The sequence below is a fragment of the Fusarium verticillioides genome, chromosome 8, assembly GCF_000149555.1.
Source record: "Fusarium verticillioides 7600 chromosome 8, whole genome shotgun sequence".
NCBI lineage: Eukaryota > Fungi > Ascomycota > Sordariomycetes > Hypocreales > Nectriaceae > Fusarium > Fusarium verticillioides.
This window is the reverse complement of record NC_031682.1, coordinates 1436838-1454539: the sequence shown is the minus strand read 5'-3', so window position 1 is coordinate 1454539 and position 17702 is coordinate 1436838. Positions and strand designations below refer to the sequence as shown.

Sequence of the window (17702 nt, the reverse complement as noted above, 5' to 3'; positions counted from 1 at the left end):
TGTGTTGCAAAGCTTGAGACATGTTTCTGCCTCAACTTCAGCTTCCTTGATATTGAAAGCCAGATGACCAATTGACTGGTGCTCGGGTCATTGAAGATGTTGACCGCCCCAGTTCCGTCTCATCATGGTGGCAGTTTTTATAAGGCATTTCTAAGACAACTTGAAGGGATCGAGACACGAGCAAAAGTCTGGGCAAGACAGCATGTGCCCAAAATATTTTATCAAAATCGTCATTGCAGGACCCTCTACCCTACCCTACGCCATCGACGAGCAAGTAAAGAATGCAATTTTAGTGATTATGAAGGCTACAAATTGACAATCTCTCTTGAGGTGTTCTCAGGGGTGTTCAACAAACTCCACCGGCAAACCTTTCAGGCTCGGCATGCCTTGTGTCAACTGAACCAGGGAATGTTATCGCTTTACTGGGGTCAAGACCGCTCCAGTGATCGATCCTACTACTCGGCCTTCTGGAATGTGAACGACGATGCTAGCCCGCAACAATTCCCTGTAACCTTTATTTTAGGAGAGTGGGAGTCCATTGATGCGCGTCATGTGGAGGAGGCACAATCATCGTGACGGAGGGCAGCCTGTCTTTGTTCGTCACGACTACATAAGATCACGAGGCTTTCGATATTATTTGTTGTTCTCGTTTACGCGACATCCATGCCAGAGTTCGTTCAATATTGCGAAGCGTGAGTGGACGGGATGCGCGGTCTGTCAGAACATCTGAGACATCCTTACTGGCTGATCTGCGAGATGATATGAGGCGGAGGAAAAGCAAATCGATTAGCCTGTCCCAGCTGCGGATCACTTTTGCTGTCAATGCCAGCAGGGAGCATTACCGTTAGAACTATCCGTAACGAGAACCACTACGCAACTCCCGTCGAAGCCTACGTTACCGCTGACTACCTACCTTGGCTATTTTATGGATTACGGCGTTTACCATACGCGCCCTGAGCGCTCGGCTGGTGGCGGGTGTGTCAGATGTTGGCAAACGTTACAAATTTGTCTTGTGGCACATAACCGCGGATCGAGCTGGAGAGAATAGCCTGGAAAGCAACGGTTACATGTAGATCTGTGATAGTCATAGTCTCCTGAAATTAGGACCACAACCAGATAAGATCTTCGGACAATACGATCTCTCGATCCGGTTGACGTCTGTCTTGATCAGACCATGCCGGTGGTGAGCGTGTCAGAGTGTAACCACAGACGAGGAGAAATTATGGGTTGTGTAACACCCACGTAGGGTTGTTGTTCATACTGTCATGGATGTAAAAGCACATCATGGCACTCAGAGAAACTGCTGATACTGAGGTTCGCATGCACAAACGAAGGGCCGCGACACGACACGACACAGCCTCTGTTCCTCTTCCAGATGACCAAGACACACTCAACAAGATGGAGCCATCCAGTCATCCTCCATCATACGAAGTTTTTTTTTCTTTGCATGTTGTGCATCGCGAGACACAAAGGACGGACGCGTAGCCAATGCAGGTGAAAGAATATGCACATTGTCCTAATCCTCGTATTGAGCCGACCCACACACCTAAACTCCAATCCAGACGCAATCCTTACTAAACACAAGGTTTACTGCCCTGCCCTCGGGTCGGGCCCCTTACCCCGACAGGCCATGGTACGTCCGGCTGTTCCAAGTTTAGATATGGATGGACAGATCCATTTGTAGTGACAGACAGTACAGTATTGGACAGTGCCGGGCGTTGGAAGAATATGATAGAAGCAGTTAATTTGACTGTTGGAAGTTGTTTTTGTTCATCGATGGGCCTCTAGTGGCCAGTATGTCAGTCTATGTTGGTGTCGGGACCATTTCACCCGCAGCTGAAAAGAATATTGGCCTCTCGTCCAGCGAAACCACCCCTTTGAAGTGCATAACGCGCCTGATGCGCCACGTTCTGAAAGCTACCAATATCGAGATGGGACATTGGACTTGAGCATTGTATCTAAAGCCCTCTATGGTCCTCCGTACACAGTGCATCACATCAGCCGTATCCATTTTCGGAGTCGCCCTTTTTTGCTGGGGCGCGCTACTATGGCACTAGAGCGCAGTACTGTACCTACAGGACAGTGGAGGCCCATCCTCTACTCGTTACTCGGCCTAGGGGAGGAAATAAAACTCGGGACCTTAAGCCTAAGTGACAAAAAGATTTAGGTAACTTAGTATAGATTTAGGATGAGCTTAGAATACCCTTTGTGGAACTTATTTTGTTATCCTAAATTTAGGCCTCGTGTTTTCTTGCTCCCTAAGGTCGGCTTGTTGCCTGTAGACTACCTTACCTCCCCAGCCCAGCCCAGTCCAGCACAAGACCCCGTCGTTTCTTCAACTCTTGGGGATCCTTTCTTTCGAGAACGTTTGTGTCTTGTCATTTCCCTTTGCTCTCGCTTTCGCTACAGCTTCAACTGACCGGCCTCACTCGCTTTGGCTGTGTCTCTTTTACATCAAACAATCGCTACTTAATAATTTTCAACCTTGACCAAACTCCTTGCATTAGTACTCACAGCCGCCCAGGCCGTGATACTTCATTCGATCAGCCGAAAAGGAGGGCGGCGTTGCCCAGCGACCAAAACCTTTATCTCATCATTCGACAAACTCACTCCAAGCCTTTAAGCCGCATTCAATTGCTTGCAGCGGACCTCTGGTCTATTCATTCGCTCATACTACTAATTGTTACCCGTCCGTCGTTCCTCGGACGTAATACCCTTCAACAGTCTGCTCAGTTGCACTTAATCTCGGCCGTTGAACCCAGTCCCGTGTACAACATTCACATCGCAACGTGTAATAACCTGTGATCGTCCCCGTCGAGGGCATCACCGTTGTTTATCATGGCCAGCCGAATGTCCATGTACTCGATGGCTTCAGAGGCCCTGGGTGGTGGTCCTCAAGCCGCCCAGGTGTCCACCACAACTCTCCTGAACGCCATCCACAACATCTACCTGTCTTCTCAGCCCTATCAACTCGATGCCAGCACCAGTCTAGTTGTCAATACATGGCTTACCGCTGCTCAGGCTGGAGCTACTGTTGATGCTACTCTCGCTGCTCGAGCTTGGGAACATGCAAGACGCCGTGCTGAGGATGGCTGTGTGATCTTGGGGTAAGTTCCTTCAAAAACGACTATGTTCCGCTATTCTAACATTGTACAGATCACTCCACCAGTCAACTCCTTCATTGCTCGTGCCTTTCCTCAACACTTTCCCCTTCGCCATTCCTGCTTCCGTCTACAAGTCTCTGGAAGCTTTACAGCCGTTCCTCCGATGCGTTACTCCCTACAATGCTTCCGCTCCACGACAGATCGCTCTTGGCGTTACACTGACCTTGAGTTTGGGAGGAAATGTTACAGGCGCCTCGCTTGCTTTATCCCAACGTGGCATCGACACTGAGAACGGCTTGCTCAATATCCCCACCGAGGCTGGCTACCGTGCTTTCGATGTCTTTTATTATCTCCTGACATCAGCATCGACACCCGCCGAGAGGGAATTCTTAGGCCTCAAATCCCCTTCAGCGTATGCCCTATTGGCTCGTTCCGGCACCTATGAGCCACCATCCTACCTGATCACCGCCGACGATGGTGCTGCGGCCGATGACTTCCGTCAAGCACTGAAGGAGATCGGTATCAAGGGCTCTGCCCACCGCAACTTCATTTCCACACTTGCTGGTCTGCTCAAGCTCGGCAACACTCTCGACTACGATGCCGACTCAGACGATTTCGAGGAGATTTGCGAGGATGTTAGTGGTCTTCTTGGCATGGAACCAGAGGTGCTCATGCAGCAGCTAAGCACTGAGGACCGTCGAACACTCGTTGGTGGTTTGTACGAGGCTCTTGTCGACTGGGTGATTTCGAAGGCCAACAGCGCTATTGCTGCTCAGATGCTTCGCATTCGAGATGGCGACGAGTCCATCGATGGCCGCGGTGTGCGCACTCCAACCTCTAACGAGGACGGTGATACCGTGTCAATCACAGTTGTTGAAGTTCCCGAGCCCTCGATTGGCCGGGCCCTAGCTATGCGTACCATTTTCGATGATACCATTGGAATTAACGCTGAGATGATTGAGGATGGTGTCGAGGTCCACCCCGTTGGGTCTTCTGTGGTTCGTGAGATGCAGCAAGCCGTTTCTGATGTCGCACCTGATCTGGGCATCATGACTGGCCCCCAGGGAAGGGACCGCCAACATGATCTCGAGAAGCGGGAGGTCATTTTGGAGAAGGTTGCTTATGGATCCGAAGATGATAGTTTCGTAAAGAAGCTGTTGTTCCCTGTCGAGGGTGAAGGAATCAGCCTTGGTCGCGCAGGTCGTTTCGATCTACCTGCCCTTTTGAGTGCCAGCCGTACTTGGTTCCATCTTTCCCTTCATCCTACGGATGACTCGCCTGCCAACTTGGCCACTCTCCCTGCCATCACTTCGGCATGGTCAGCTGGTACAGTCTCCCGCCAGCTTCGCTCATGGAGACTTCCCGAGTGGGCTAACCGCCGCAATCGCAACCTTGATTACACCGCTGACTTCGACGTCGACGAGTTTGTTGGTCGATACGGCGCTCTAGGTTGCAAGGATGGCAAAGACGGCATCGAGACCTGGATGCTCGAGAGAGGATGGAGCAATGGCGAAGTCTTTATCGGCAAGGAGCGGATCTGGGTTAGGGAAGGTCCTTGGTGGGAGGCAGAGACCATGCTTGATATCAAGCCCGCTCACAGTCTTCAGAGCATGGGCCAAAATCCTTTCACTTCTGGTTTTGACACAAGTTATTCAGCCAACCCTCCCAATGGCAGCGGTTTTTTCCCTCCTCCTGCTATGGACAACAGCTTGAACGGAAGCAATGATCAGCTGATGCACACTCGCAACTTCAGCCAAGGCAACATGAGCCAGGTTACCTTGAACCAGCATCAGAACCTCAACCCCCAATCAGCACCCTCCATTGCTCCCTCGGCTATGCGCAACGTTCAGACCACCGGTGACTACGGTCTCGGTACCAAGGGTGACACATATAAGGGTCAAGTCTATTACAACGAGGATGGTGAGTTCACCGGGATTTTGGATGGCGAACTTGCCAAGAACAAGAAGATCGAGTCCAAGCCTTTGCCTTTCGGTCGCCGAGCATGGATTGCTTTCGTTTGGGCCCTGACTTTCTGGATTCCTTCGCCTCTTCTCAAGTTCATTGGCCGTATGCGACGACCCGATGTTCGCATGGCCTGGCGTGAGAAATTCGTTCTCTTCTTCCTGATTATTCTTATCAACGGCATGGTCGTCTTCTGGATTATCGGTTTCGGAAAGCTTTTATGCCCCAATGCAAACAAGGCATGGAATGTCAAGGAGGTTGCTAGCCACGCAGAGGACGAAAAGGCCTTCTGGGTAGCCATCCACGGAAAGGTTTACGACATCACCGATTTCTGGCAACAACAGCACAGTGATACCAGCATCAAGGTCACAAAGTCCAACATGCTGCCTCTTTCTGGTATGGTCATGGATGACTACTTCATGCCTCCCCTGAACAGGGCTTGTAGAGGCCTTGGTATCAAGGAGACGACTCAGCTCACCTTCAACGACACCATCACCAATCCCCTGGCCCAGCACACTTCCGGCTTTTATACCCGTGATCGTACCAGTGCGCTTCATGATCCCGACTGGTACTGGAAGAAGTTCCAGCCCAAGATCAAGGAATACTACCATGGCAATCTTGTTTGGAAGAAGAGCAAGGTCAAGAACGAGGGTGAAAACGAGCAACACATGTGGGCCACCTATGGCAACGAGGTGTATGATCTTACTGATTACTTACATACCCTCGACGTCAACGACAACTTTGATTCGTACAAGTTCCTTAACGAAGATATGGTAGACCTGTGGAAGAACAGCCCTGGAACTGACATTAAGAAGGATCTCGACCTGCTTATCGCCAATGCAAAGAACGAGACTGTCAGTGCCAACCTTAAGAACAGTTGGCAGTGCATTCAAAACATTGCGTATAAGGGTATCCTTGATTTCCGTGATTCGCCACGATGCCAGGTCAACAACTACCTTCTTCTGGCTTTCGCTGTCATCATTTGCATCGTCACCGCTGTCAAGTTCCTTGCTGCCCTTCAGTTCGGATCCAAGCGACGTCCCTCACCGCAGGACAAGTTTGTCATCTGCCAAGTCCCTGTCTACACCGAGGGTGAAGATTCTCTTCGAAAGGCTCTCGATTCATTAACCGCCCTTCAGTACGACAACAAGCGCAAGCTCATCTGTGTCATTTGTGATGGTGTCGTCGTTGGTCAAGGTAATGATCGCCCCACCCCCAAGATTGTTCTCGACATTCTTGGCGTTGATCCCAAGGTTGATCCTCCTGCGCTTCCTTTCAAGTCCGTTGGCTCTAGCAGTGAGCAACTCAACTACGGCAAGGTTTACTCTGGTCTCTACGAGTTTGAGGGCAACGTTGTTCCCTACATCGTCGTCGTCAAGGTCGGAAAGGAGTCTGAGCAGTCAAAGGCCAAACCTGGTAACCGTGGCAAGCGTGATTCTCAGATCCTGCTTATGAGCTTCCTCAACCGTGTCCACCACCGAGCACCCATGTCTCCCCTTGAGCTTGAAATGTTCCATCAGGTCAACAACATCATTGGTGTGGACCCTGAGCTTTATGAGTACCTTCTCATGGTCGATGCCGATACCTGTGTCGAGGAAGACTCGCTCAACCGTCTTGTTGCTGCTTGTGCTCACAACGCCAAGATTGCTGGTATTTGTGGTGAAACTACCCTGGAGAACGATGAAAAGACCTGGTGGACCATGATCCAGGTTTACGAATATTTCATCTCTCATCATCTTGCAAAGGCCTTCGAATCTCTGTTTGGCAGTGTTACTTGCTTGCCTGGATGGTATGTTTATTAACCCGCTCTCCTGTTATGTCAATTGCTAACCTCGCTTAGCTTCACCATGTACCGTCTCCGAAGTGTTGACAAGGGCAAGCCTCTCATCATTTCTGATGCTGTTATCAAGGACTACAGTGTTTGTGATGTGGACACCCTCCACAAGAAGAACCTTCTTTCTCTAGGCGAGGATCGCTATCTTACCACCTTGATGACCAAGTACTTCCCTGAGATGTCCTACAAGTTCATTCCCGATGCCCAGTGTAAGACCGCTGCCCCCGAGTCGTGGAGTGTTCTGTTGTCTCAACGTCGACGATGGATCAACTCGACCATCCACAACCTTGTTGAACTCATGCAACTGAAGGAGCTCTGTGGTTTCTGCTGTTTCAGTATGCGCTTTGTTGTGTTTATTGATCTTTGCGGTACCATTATTCTCCCCTCGACCTGTGTCTACATTGGTTACCTTATCTACATTCTGGCCACCGGCTCTGGACCCATTCCATACATCTCAATTGCTATGATTGCTGCTGTTTATGGTCTCCAGGCTCTTATATTCATTCTCAAGAGGCAGTGGCAGCACATTGGATGGATGATCATCTACCTCCTTGCTTTCCCCATTTACTCCTTCATCCTTCCCCTCTACTCTTTCTGGAACCAGGACAACTTCTCGTGGGGTAACACCCGTATCGTCATTGGAGAGAAGGGCACCAAGCAGGTCGTCGCTGTTGACGATGAAGGCTTCGACCCTCGCTCTATTCCTCTGCAGCGTTGGGATGACTACGCTCTAGCTAACAACCTGCCTGGACGTCGTGGTGGGTACCAGGAGAAGACCGACTATTCCTATGGTGACAACTATGAGCTTGATGAGATCAAGTCTGTGTACTCTGCTGGCCCTCAGGGCTCTGTCTTGACTGGTATGCCTGGCCGCAACACCTACATGCCTCCTCAGTCCCCCGCCTTCAACAACGGTCGCACATCGACCATGGGCTTCCAAGATTCTCCCATGCAGCATCGACAGTCAATGATGTCTATGGGCACAGGTGTTCATGACATGCGCAGCCAGTCACCATACCAGGACTACCCTGGCCAACATCCCAGCGTGAGCAACCTCCGTGGTCAGGCCAACCTTTCACCCGCCACTGGCGGTGGACATAGCCGATCTGGCACTGCTCTGGGCTTCAGCAGTGGTGCTCGATCTCCCATGCCGGATGCCATGCGATCGCAGTCATCGTTCGACTTCCAGCATGGCCACGCGGGGCCCAACGACATGGCTATCGTCGAGTCTATTCGCTCAGTTCTGTGCGAGGTTGACCTAGACACTGTGACCAAGAAGCAAGTTCGCGCTCTAGTAGAGCAGCGTCTTCAGACCGAGCTTGTTGGTGAACGTCGAACATTTATGGATCGACAGATCGACCACGAGCTGGAGAACATGTAGCTTGCATCTGAAGGCATATGATGGATTTGTAACTTTTTTTTATACTCTAATCTGGGGTACATACCTCATACTAGGTTTATTCAGTGTCGCAGCGATATCCTATCCTAATCTTGGATCGAGTTGCTGGCGCAGTCAGACCATGATGGAAATATGGGTGTTCAAAAATGAGGAAGCGAGAATACCGGCAGGCGTTGGATATGATTTTTTTATTACTGGGCAGATATGGGAGTCATTCCTTGGAAAGCTTTTACTGGTTGATTTTGAAAAATGGTTTTATTTCTTAATGAATGGCTGGCTGGGACCACTAATGGTTCATATCTCATACTTTTAATCCTACCTGCTGTCAAGTCTTTCAACCTGCCCGCTTATCTCGCTTACGCTTCACTTTGAAAAATCATATGTCAGTACCTGGACTCTGCCCGGCGAATGTTCTCCTCTCGGCCCAAATTGCTTTCATGCTACATTGTTCACTCATCTCATCCTACCGGTCGTTCTGGTGTCGTCCTCGTTTTGTAATCATGTTCTTTATCTGTCCGCTTCATCTCATTACTCAACCATGGCTTCGTATATGACTTAGATATCCAATACTAAATGCTATATGCCTCGACTACTTCTTACCCAGATTTCCAACGCCCTTTAATCGTAGGTATACATCCGTTCCCCAGCCATATAGACTCTGAACCGCAATGCCACCCCCAAAGTACTCGGCGTACGCCCTGCTCAGAGGTAGACCGTATCCCAGTCCAGCGATGGAACTACCGCCAGTACTGGCAGTGGATATCGCACTGAGACCGTCGCCACCATTGCCATCTCCTGGGAAGTCATCCATGTCGTCGGAGAAGGTGGTGAATGAGTACGACCAGATATTCGGGCTGACCTCTGGTGGAATCCCGCCACCACGATCGCGAATACGAATCGTCACTCCTGGAGCATTATCATCTAGAGGGACTATCGCATCGTTATTGGTGGCGTTCCGGCTATCCTTTGAGAGAAAGTCGCTTTCCTTGGTCGATGGATTTGACCAAGATGCTGTAGAGGGTTCTTCGGTCAAGGCAGGCTCTGGTGCGATCGTGACGATTACAGCTTCGTTAGACTTGTTCTCAATTGTAGCCCGGAAAGCATTTTTCAGCAGTTCAGTAACTATGTACTCGAGGTGCATAGGGACAAATGCGAATGTGGTGTCCGGCTCGCCATGAATATAGAGAAGAGGTCGGACGCCATATCGAAGCTCACATATATCAGCGACGAAGCCAGCACATGACTCTACTATTTGTGCGGGCCGAAGAGCTGTGTCGATGACTCCAATGTACGAGGGATCATCAGGGCACGGTGTTGGACTAGCATTAGGGTCAAAGTGCGGCTGAGAACTGAAATGAAGTGCAATATGCTGCTCCGCAATGAGGCGCGTACCGATTCGAGCGCGGAGGTGCTGGTCGAGGAATCTTGTAACCTCTTCGGGAGATATATATCGTCGACATTCAAGGAAACCCTTTGCAAGAATGGGGATAGTATCGGTGTGTGTCGCAACGAGCTCGGCCAGTACATTTGTGAAGCGTATCTCGTCTTCGAGGTTCGAGATTGGTCGTCCTTCACGGGTCGCGTGCCAGTATGGAAGGAGTATTGATAAAGAATGGAGATAGTTGTTGTATATACGTGAGATGTTCGGGTTCGCAACGACGATGTAAGGAAGGTTGCGAAGCGCTTGGATACGATGAGCGAGGCGCACGGGAAGAAGAGATAAGGCGAAATTGGCGGATGAGAGGAGGGATTTGGAGGATAGAGGCGGCCGACCGTGTCTATAGATTGTCAGACATTGTGAGTAGCTAGAAGAGGAGCTGGACAAACCTCACGAGGTCTGCGAGACACAGAGGATGTTGATGTTGTCGAGCCAGTGTCGCAATCTCATCATCCGACACTTTTGGGGAGTGCAAACTCCGTCTCGTCACCAGCCGGTTCCGTGTGCTTTCATGGCCCCGATGCGGTTGTCTAGGGCCCCTCCATTGGGATAAACATCGATGTGAGGTGTAACAGGACCATGACGGAGGAATAGTAGAGGCAGCAGGCCCTCGCCGCCTTATGAACCTGGTTGAGGAAGCAATCATTGCAGCATTGTGGTGTATTTAGTAATATTCCTGTTTTCACACTCCTCTTGGAGATAATGTCGTTGGAATGAGAAAGTATGGGACTGATCTGTAGAAGCTGGACAGACCGGTAAATGTCCCCGAGGCGGATGACTCTTCAACGGCCCGGGTGGAGCTGAGAGCTGCCACTCGAATCGCTTGGGACCGGCTTATCGCTTATCACACGGCTCACAATTGCGGGGTGACGGGCATACGTCACCGAGTCAGTGCCCCCGCCAAGCACCATATCGTCGACTGTCAGATAGTCATCCTACTACTACGAGAGGGCTCTATATTGAAATGCTAGACTCGGTGTGTTTCAAGAAACCATGGCTCATGCATAACCTTTCGATACAAGGCAGTTAATGATTATATTCCTTGACGCCGATGCAGTAGAGCTTGTGATAATCTATGTATGGATATCGATGGCCTCTCCGTACGCATCACTTGTTTCCCGTTCGATTACTGGGTCTTCATCTCGCCATCGGGCTCGACTGTCTTGACGTGCTCGTGGTTCTCAAGCGTTTGAATCTTGTCGTCATCGTACTGGACTCTATAATCTTTGTCAGCTATCATCATAGAACTGTACGTGTACACGAGGTTAACTTACGCGAAGCCTTTGATGAGACTGTACTCGTGTGTGATCTTGCCGCCCTGGTCAATGGCGTGCTGCTTGGCACTATCTACTGTCAATTTCATATAAACGAATATTCTTTCGAGCGGGCACGTACGACTTGACCTGATCGTCGGACGCGTCGTCCTTGCAGGTAACCTATGAGAGATTGTCAGTCGATGCCGACACAGAGTAAATGGCGAGCATGATACGCACGATGTAGGAAGGCATGATGAGCTTGGTTGAGTGATGGAAGTGTTGTTTTTTGAGGATGGTAGTGTATGAAGATTCTAAGTTCACATGGCTGCGGATGCTGCCACTTATACTCGCTATAAGTCGGGCTGGTTGGTGCGTGACCACGACCCATCCTTTACAACGCAGGGTGCCCTGCTTTACAGCGTTTCGCAAGCAGGCATACGCGGGACTACGTGGTGTAGGTGCGACAGAATCCACTCTCAGCTTGTTAGATACTAGTGAATCACCCTCCCTTCCAGCTGCCCATTTCGGTATCTCTCTTGGTGGAGAGACTGCTGTATGGCGGTTCTTGATTGTTATAGGGTAACTACAGATCTCACTCATCACGGACATGACGCAATCGACGGGAGCTTGTGTGACGCTGGCAAGTGTCTGACAGCCATGACGTGTTTAGGAAGATAAAAGCACAGCACATGATCTTATTGTTGAGATTTCAGGACTGTTTCTTTTAACAAGAGACTCGAGTAACCTTCGGAGAGTGTTAGATGGCCGAACATTGGAGATGTGAAACGTGGCACTGACGATAATGTCATGCATTGCATAACTTGAATATTTACACAAACATTAATAGGGGTTCTTCCAATTCTCTCCAAAAGGCGTTTTAGGGTCAAGTATTGATAATATTGAGGCCGGTCGTGAGTTCCTGTGAAGTATCATCTACATTATAACATAAATAAATTCTTTTAGGCCAACTGCTACACTGTTGTACTCATCAAAATATATATTTGCAGTTAATGATACTTGATATAAGAAGAAAGCATTTAGTCTCTAATAAGCCTTCTTTAAATCATAAGTATAGAGAAAAGCAACTTAAAGAATTCTACTATAAATGCAAATATTAGAAACCGCAAAAGCTTGGATCTAAACTGCATAAAGGTTTGTTGAAAGCAGCAATGACAACACACCTCAAGAATTCGAAGGCTAAGTAAGTATAGGGTAGGCAGTATTGAAGGATGCCCCTCATGATCCTGGCGATCCCCCACCTCTAGCGGAAACCCCCTTGTCAGAAACTCTTCTCCAGCAAGTGACGTCGATGATAGATAAGGGAAGCAAAACTGGATCAAAATAAGCCTGTGATAAGCTTATCTGTTTACAGGTTTAGCGAGTTTCTTGGCTTGCTGAGTAGTCATGAGGGAAGGGTAGTCACGTGGGCAATATACTGTATACTGCTAAGTATATATATACAACTTGTTGGAGCCTTAGGAGAAATATAGATTTATGGGCAAATCAACTCTTTCGACGAGGGGCTGGGGAGGGGAGCAGATTATTGCCGTGTTACGAGTTGCAATCCGACACAGCTACTTCACCGCGGTCAACATGGTCGCATTCGTATTCGGGTATAGTGACTAAAAGTGAGATGAAATGAGGCCGGGCGTTCGGCAAGGGCATAAACGACACTGCAGAGCTTTACTTATGGCTACATACCCAGTAGAGTCTGAGTGGTTGACAGGTTCCGACTACCTATAGTAATCAATGTCATATTCGTAATTGGAAACGAATTTCGCATTAGAAAAGCGTCTTGCTGACGCACCTCCTGCAGGTAGGATTCTGACGAAAATAAGCACATAAGTTCTGTACGCCATTCTTTAAGAATAACCCCTCCTCTGCTGATTGTCCTTTGGGCGATGTAATACCATTGTGCGCTTTCAAACCACGTATTCGTCAATATGCGAAGGAACAGCATAACATGATACGGGCGTAAACCCAGATTATTTCCAGGTAAACGAATACGTCGTATTAAGGGCGAACCGGTCGTCGGTGTGGAACTCTGACGATCGAGCTAAGGGTGGACCCTGGAGATAAGTCTTTGTCAGCGACCATCGATTGGTTTTGTCCCTGAACTTGTAAGTTAGCTGAACCAATAGGGTAATGATGTATCAGAGTGGGTGGGGAGTGTGAGTAAACCCCAGGGCTGTACGGAGTATAAATCTGACGGCGATGTTGCTTCTTGTTAACAGTCGTCACAGCTGATACTTAATCCATAGCATATGTGATGGTGAGTATGTATCCAATAACCAATTTACGATTTCCACGTGAATCGACAAGCATTGACTTTGTACCCTACCCGTACAGTAGATAGACTTACTGGGTAAGGTTCAAGCGAGACTGACGTGAGGATCCTCCCCGGGCATATTAAGAGGCCCTGGGATATGCTGATGACAAACGTGGGAGTTCGGGAGACCAGAAGTCGCAGTGTTCAGCCTCAAACCCATAGCGATGGAGAGCAGCTACGACTGCCACCAAGGATGAGATACACACGAACTTCTGAACAGACGGAAACTCGACCAAAAGTTTCGAGGTATGATTTACTCGACGCCCCTGTCAAAGGTAGTAGCAGACTTGCGATTAGCACCTCATACATGACGAATCGCATGGTGGCCATTGTAAATCGGATTCACCCGATGAACTCGCCAATAGCTCTGTATCAAACGAACAAGCAGTTCAATGGCCTAAAGTTCAACCATGTACTCCGTAATAAGTATACAATGAGGCTGAAGAGGAAACATACGATGAATATCCGCAGTGCTGTCCCGAATATCAGGCTAGGACCCGCTTAGATCTACGACGGAAGACGCGGAACAAGGCGAAGGCGGTAAACGTTATAAACGCCAGGGCTGTTTATTGCGTACATACGATTACGATCAAGGCTGGTGGAGCTTCAAAGACAAGCGAACAAGCAAGACATTGCGGTGGTTGGCCTAGTGTTTGTTATGGTTGGTGTAAGTGAGCCAAAGGTCACGAGTCCAAGGTATGTCTATTGCAAGACCAATTAACATGGCGCTGGTACAGGTAGATTGAGATGCCTAATGGTTGTACGTAGTAAAAAGTTATGTCAAGTTGTCACTCCGGGTAAATGATGATGCCTACACGAATACTACGAAATGCAAAGAAAGTGGTCTGCTATTGCAGTTCCAGTTCCAGAAAGCAAATGCGACAGGCCAACAGTAGACCCTTTACGGGATCGTCGGGGTTTCGAGGTTCGGAGACTAAACTAAGGTAGGAAGCTTGATGGTGAAAGGTTTGAGCCGGGGCGTAGAAATTAGCACCATGTAAAGGGAATTTGATATCAAGACCCAGTGAAAAAAAAGGAAAGGAAATTGTCATGCAAGCATGCAAGCATGCAATTTTTCTTTTGCACCTCTTCATCTTGTATGCAGATCTGAAAAGGCCCAGTTAATGAATTATTAGTCTATATGTCTTCATTGACCTTACATACAGATTCATCCTCCTGGCAATCCAAGGAAACGGTCGCTATTGAAGTCCATGGTTGTGTTAATTGGGAGGGCGTATCCTTAGACGTGTGGCATATAGCCGACCCCCCACTAACAAGTCAACCACGCTGCAACTCCACCTCGCATCTAATCTGTCTCTCCTCTCACGCCCTGGTCAACAACATCTTTTTGGGGGACAATGCCATAACAAAGCTTGCAATAGGAACAAAAAGCAGATTATGATAATCAGAAAGCAGTTGCTAACAGTCTTGCCAGCCATTGGCTTGTCCAATTCAGATATGGTCTAGCAGTGTATCTTTCACTTTCATCTCTTTAAATCTCCGCCCTTAGCGATTTCGCTCCCGTTAATCGTTCACACCCTGTTCCTTGCCCTTGTCCTGCTCGTCCCTTGACCTTGAGACCCCAGGGCCCTCTTTTTATTTTTTTCTCTCTGCCCATTCCCTGTAAGTGACAAGCCAAGCACTGATTTCATTGATTGACTGACATACGCGGAACGGACTCTGGTTGACGGGAGGCGCCTGCACCTTCCACAGCCAACGGCGCAGACGGGAAGACTGAGCAATTACTAACCTTGCGAAGGTACCTACCTCCTGTATCTGGAAAGAAACACCACCTCCACTTCTCCTACTTTACTTCCTCCTCTCCCCTACCTTCCTTCTCTATCCCTTTCCTCCCCTTCATCCTCATCCTCCTCCTCAGTCGCAAGGAGTACGTACCACTGGTTGTGAGAGACTCAACAACCAGACACAATAATCTCGCTTGATTGTGAGCTCCAACTCGACTTGCGGCGCGGTTCATCCCAACGACTGGACTGATTCGATTCCTTGCCGTCACATATCACCACCCTCAACAAAATGGAAGCCGTCAACGCTACGTCCAGCGGCTTCTCGTCCGTTCTGGCCGGCACCAAATACGTCAATGTCGCTCTTCCTCCTCAGGTCGAATATGTTATCGAAGCTGTTTCGAATGCCGGCGTCTGGACTTGGGTATTCACTTTCATCGCTCTTTGCGTTGCGTATGATCAGAGTATGTTATTCAGTCACCGGGTAACCCAAGGCGCATTGCTAACCAGAGCTCCCAAACAGTTGCCTACATCATCAGGAAAGGTCCCATTGAGGGCCCGGCTATGAAACTTCCCTTCATCGGCCCATTCCTCGACTCTATGGATCCTCGATTCGACGGTTATCATGCTAAGTGGAGCAGCGGTCCCCTGAGCTGTGTTTCTATCTTCCACAAGTAAGTACTGAACGAGCGATTCAACATGGCGGAACGGCCATATTGACATTGAGTTGCTAGGTTCGTCGTTATTGCTTCCACTCGTGACATGGCTCGCAAGGTCTTTAACTCACCCGCCTATGTCAAGCCCACTGTTGTCGACGTTGCTCCTAAGCTTCTTGGACACGACAACTGGGTGTTCCTCGACGGAAAGGCTCACGTTGATTTCCGCAAGGGTCTCAACGGTCTCTTCACCCGCAAGGCCCTGGAGAGCTATCTGCCTGGCCAGGAGGAGGCTTACAACACTTACTTCAAGCATTTCCTCAAGATGACTAAGGATGCCGGCGGCAAGCCTGTCCCTTTCATGCACGAGTTCCGCGAGGTCATGTGCGCTGTCTCTTGCCGCACCTTTGTTGGTCACTACATCTCCGACGAGGCTGTCACCAAGATCGCCGAGGATTACTATCTCATCACTGCTGCTCTCGAGCTTGTCAACCTCCCCGTTATCCTTCCTTATACCAAGTCTTGGTATGGCAAGAAGGCCGCTGATATGGTTTTGGCCGAATTTTCTAAGTGTGCCGCCAAGAGCAAGGTTCGCATGGCCGCTGGCGGTGAAGTCACTTGCATCATGGACGCCTGGGTTTTGTCAATGATCCAGTCTGAGCGCTGGCGTGAGGCCGAGGAGAAGGGGGAGGGACACACCGTCGAGAAGCCCGCTCCTCTTCTCCGCATGTTCAACGATTACGAAATCTCTCAGACCATCTTCACCTTCCTCTTCGCTTCTCAGGATGCCACCAGCAGCGCCGCTACTTGGCTCTTCCAGGTCACCGCCCAGCGACCCGATGTCCTCGACCGTGTCAGAGAGGAGAACATCAAGGTCCGCAACGGTGACCCTAACGCGCCTATCACCATGGATCAGCTCGAATCTCTTACCTACACCCGCGCTGTTGTCCGAGAGCTTCTTCGATGGCGCCCTCCTGTCATCATGGTTCCCTACGTCACCAAGAAGGCCTTCCCCCTGACCGAGAACTACACCGTTCCCAAGGGTAAGTTGAGAAACTTCCAATTGCATTTCTGATCGCCGTTATACTGATTCGAATCCTCAATAGGCTCAATGTTGATCCCCACCACTTTCATGGCTCTCCACGATCCTGAAGTCTATGACAACCCTAGCCACTTCGACCCCGAACGATACTACAGCGGCGATGCTGAGGAGAAGGGTTCCAAGAACTACTTAGTTTTTGGTACCGGACCTCACTACTGCCTTGGACAGGTGTACGCTCAGCTGAACCTGGCTCTCATGATCGGAAAGGCTTCAGTCATGCTTGACTGGAAGCACCACGCAACCCCTAAGTCTGAGGAGATCAAGGTCTTTGCCACCATTTTCCCAATGGTACGTACTCGTTACAGGGCAATACAATGCAATAATGACTGACTTTGAAATAGGACGACTGCCCCCTCACCTTTGAGGAGAGGAAGTGGTAAACGGTACGGAAGAATTTGGTCGACACTAGGTCAAATACAGACCGTTTGGCACGATTCGGGCATCCCTGATGCACAGGGCAGTGCGGTTGCAGCCCAAGTGTGTCTGATGAGGGAGGCCGAAAGAATGATCAAGGAAGATGGCTGTGAATGGCTTAAGCTTCCAATGAAGATAAAACAAGAGATCAACTGTTGGCGTATGATAAGCTACAGGAAACTTCTCTGGAGGAGATGAAGCTTGAAGAGCCGGCAAAACAGCCCAATGTGGATGGAAAGGGCAATTATGATGGATAACAGTTTTAATACCTATTCTCGGTGTATATAGTTGGCTGCCCGAGGGCATTTGGGACCGCAAGGTCATAGAGATGATTGCCATGATTGGAAGTGGCATTTGGACAGCGAATAGCAAAAGATTTCCAAAACATATCAGATGACCGAGTTGAGTGAAGTGACTTGATGGCTACAACCTAGGTCAGCATGAGAGGGATTCATGATGGCCATCC

The 17702-nt window shown here is 49.4% G+C and overlaps 5 protein-coding genes across 6 annotated transcripts; 3 read left to right on the top strand and 2 right to left on the bottom strand.

The window, feature by feature from the left end:
- Window positions 1-96: 96 nt before the first annotated feature.
- Window positions 97-576, top strand: FVEG_16063 (hypothetical protein; the record flags this gene model as incomplete). The annotated part of the gene is made up of 1 exon (XM_018905300.1): window positions 97-576. One exon carries the CDS (start codon window positions 97-99, stop codon window positions 574-576), a length of 480 nt encoding a protein of 159 aa, XP_018753230.1.
- A 2262-nt stretch (window positions 577-2838) lies between these two features.
- FVEG_07281 (chitin synthase) lies at window positions 2839-8281 on the top strand (the record flags this gene model as incomplete). The annotated part of the gene is made up of 3 exons (XM_018895879.1): window positions 2839-3107; window positions 3157-6855; window positions 6907-8281. The coding sequence occupies 3 exons, from the start codon at window positions 2839-2841 to the stop codon at window positions 8279-8281; spliced, it is 5343 nt and encodes a 1780-aa protein (XP_018753231.1).
- Window positions 8282-8888: 607 nt separating this feature from the next.
- FVEG_07282 (hypothetical protein) lies at window positions 8889-10383 on the bottom strand (the record flags this gene model as incomplete). Its single annotated transcript, XM_018895880.1, has 2 exons — window positions 8889-10077; window positions 10127-10383. The coding sequence occupies 2 exons, from the start codon at window positions 10381-10383 to the stop codon at window positions 8889-8891; spliced, it is 1446 nt and encodes a 481-aa protein (XP_018753232.1).
- A 480-nt stretch (window positions 10384-10863) lies between these two features.
- Window positions 10864-11245, bottom strand: FVEG_07283 (hypothetical protein; the record flags this gene model as incomplete). The annotated part of the gene is made up of 4 exons (XM_018895881.1): window positions 10864-10954; window positions 11012-11080; window positions 11133-11173; window positions 11231-11245. 4 exons carry the CDS (start codon window positions 11243-11245, stop codon window positions 10864-10866), a joined length of 216 nt encoding a protein of 71 aa, XP_018753233.1.
- A 3637-nt stretch (window positions 11246-14882) lies between these two features.
- FVEG_07284 (C-22 sterol desaturase) lies at window positions 14883-17632 on the top strand. Of its 2 annotated transcripts, XM_018895883.1 has the most exons (5): window positions 14883-15528; window positions 15588-15738; window positions 15799-16763; window positions 16827-17110; window positions 17164-17632. In XM_018895883.1, the coding sequence occupies exons 1-5, from the start codon at window positions 15357-15359 to the stop codon at window positions 17200-17202; spliced, it is 1611 nt and encodes a 536-aa protein (XP_018753235.1). In that variant the 5' UTR covers window positions 14883-15356; the 3' UTR covers window positions 17203-17632. The 2 variants fall into 2 exon arrangements, with proteins under 2 accessions (XP_018753235.1, XP_018753234.1); XM_018895882.1 differs by having other exon boundaries at window positions 16827-17632.
- The last annotated feature ends 70 nt before the right edge of the window (window positions 17633-17702 follow it).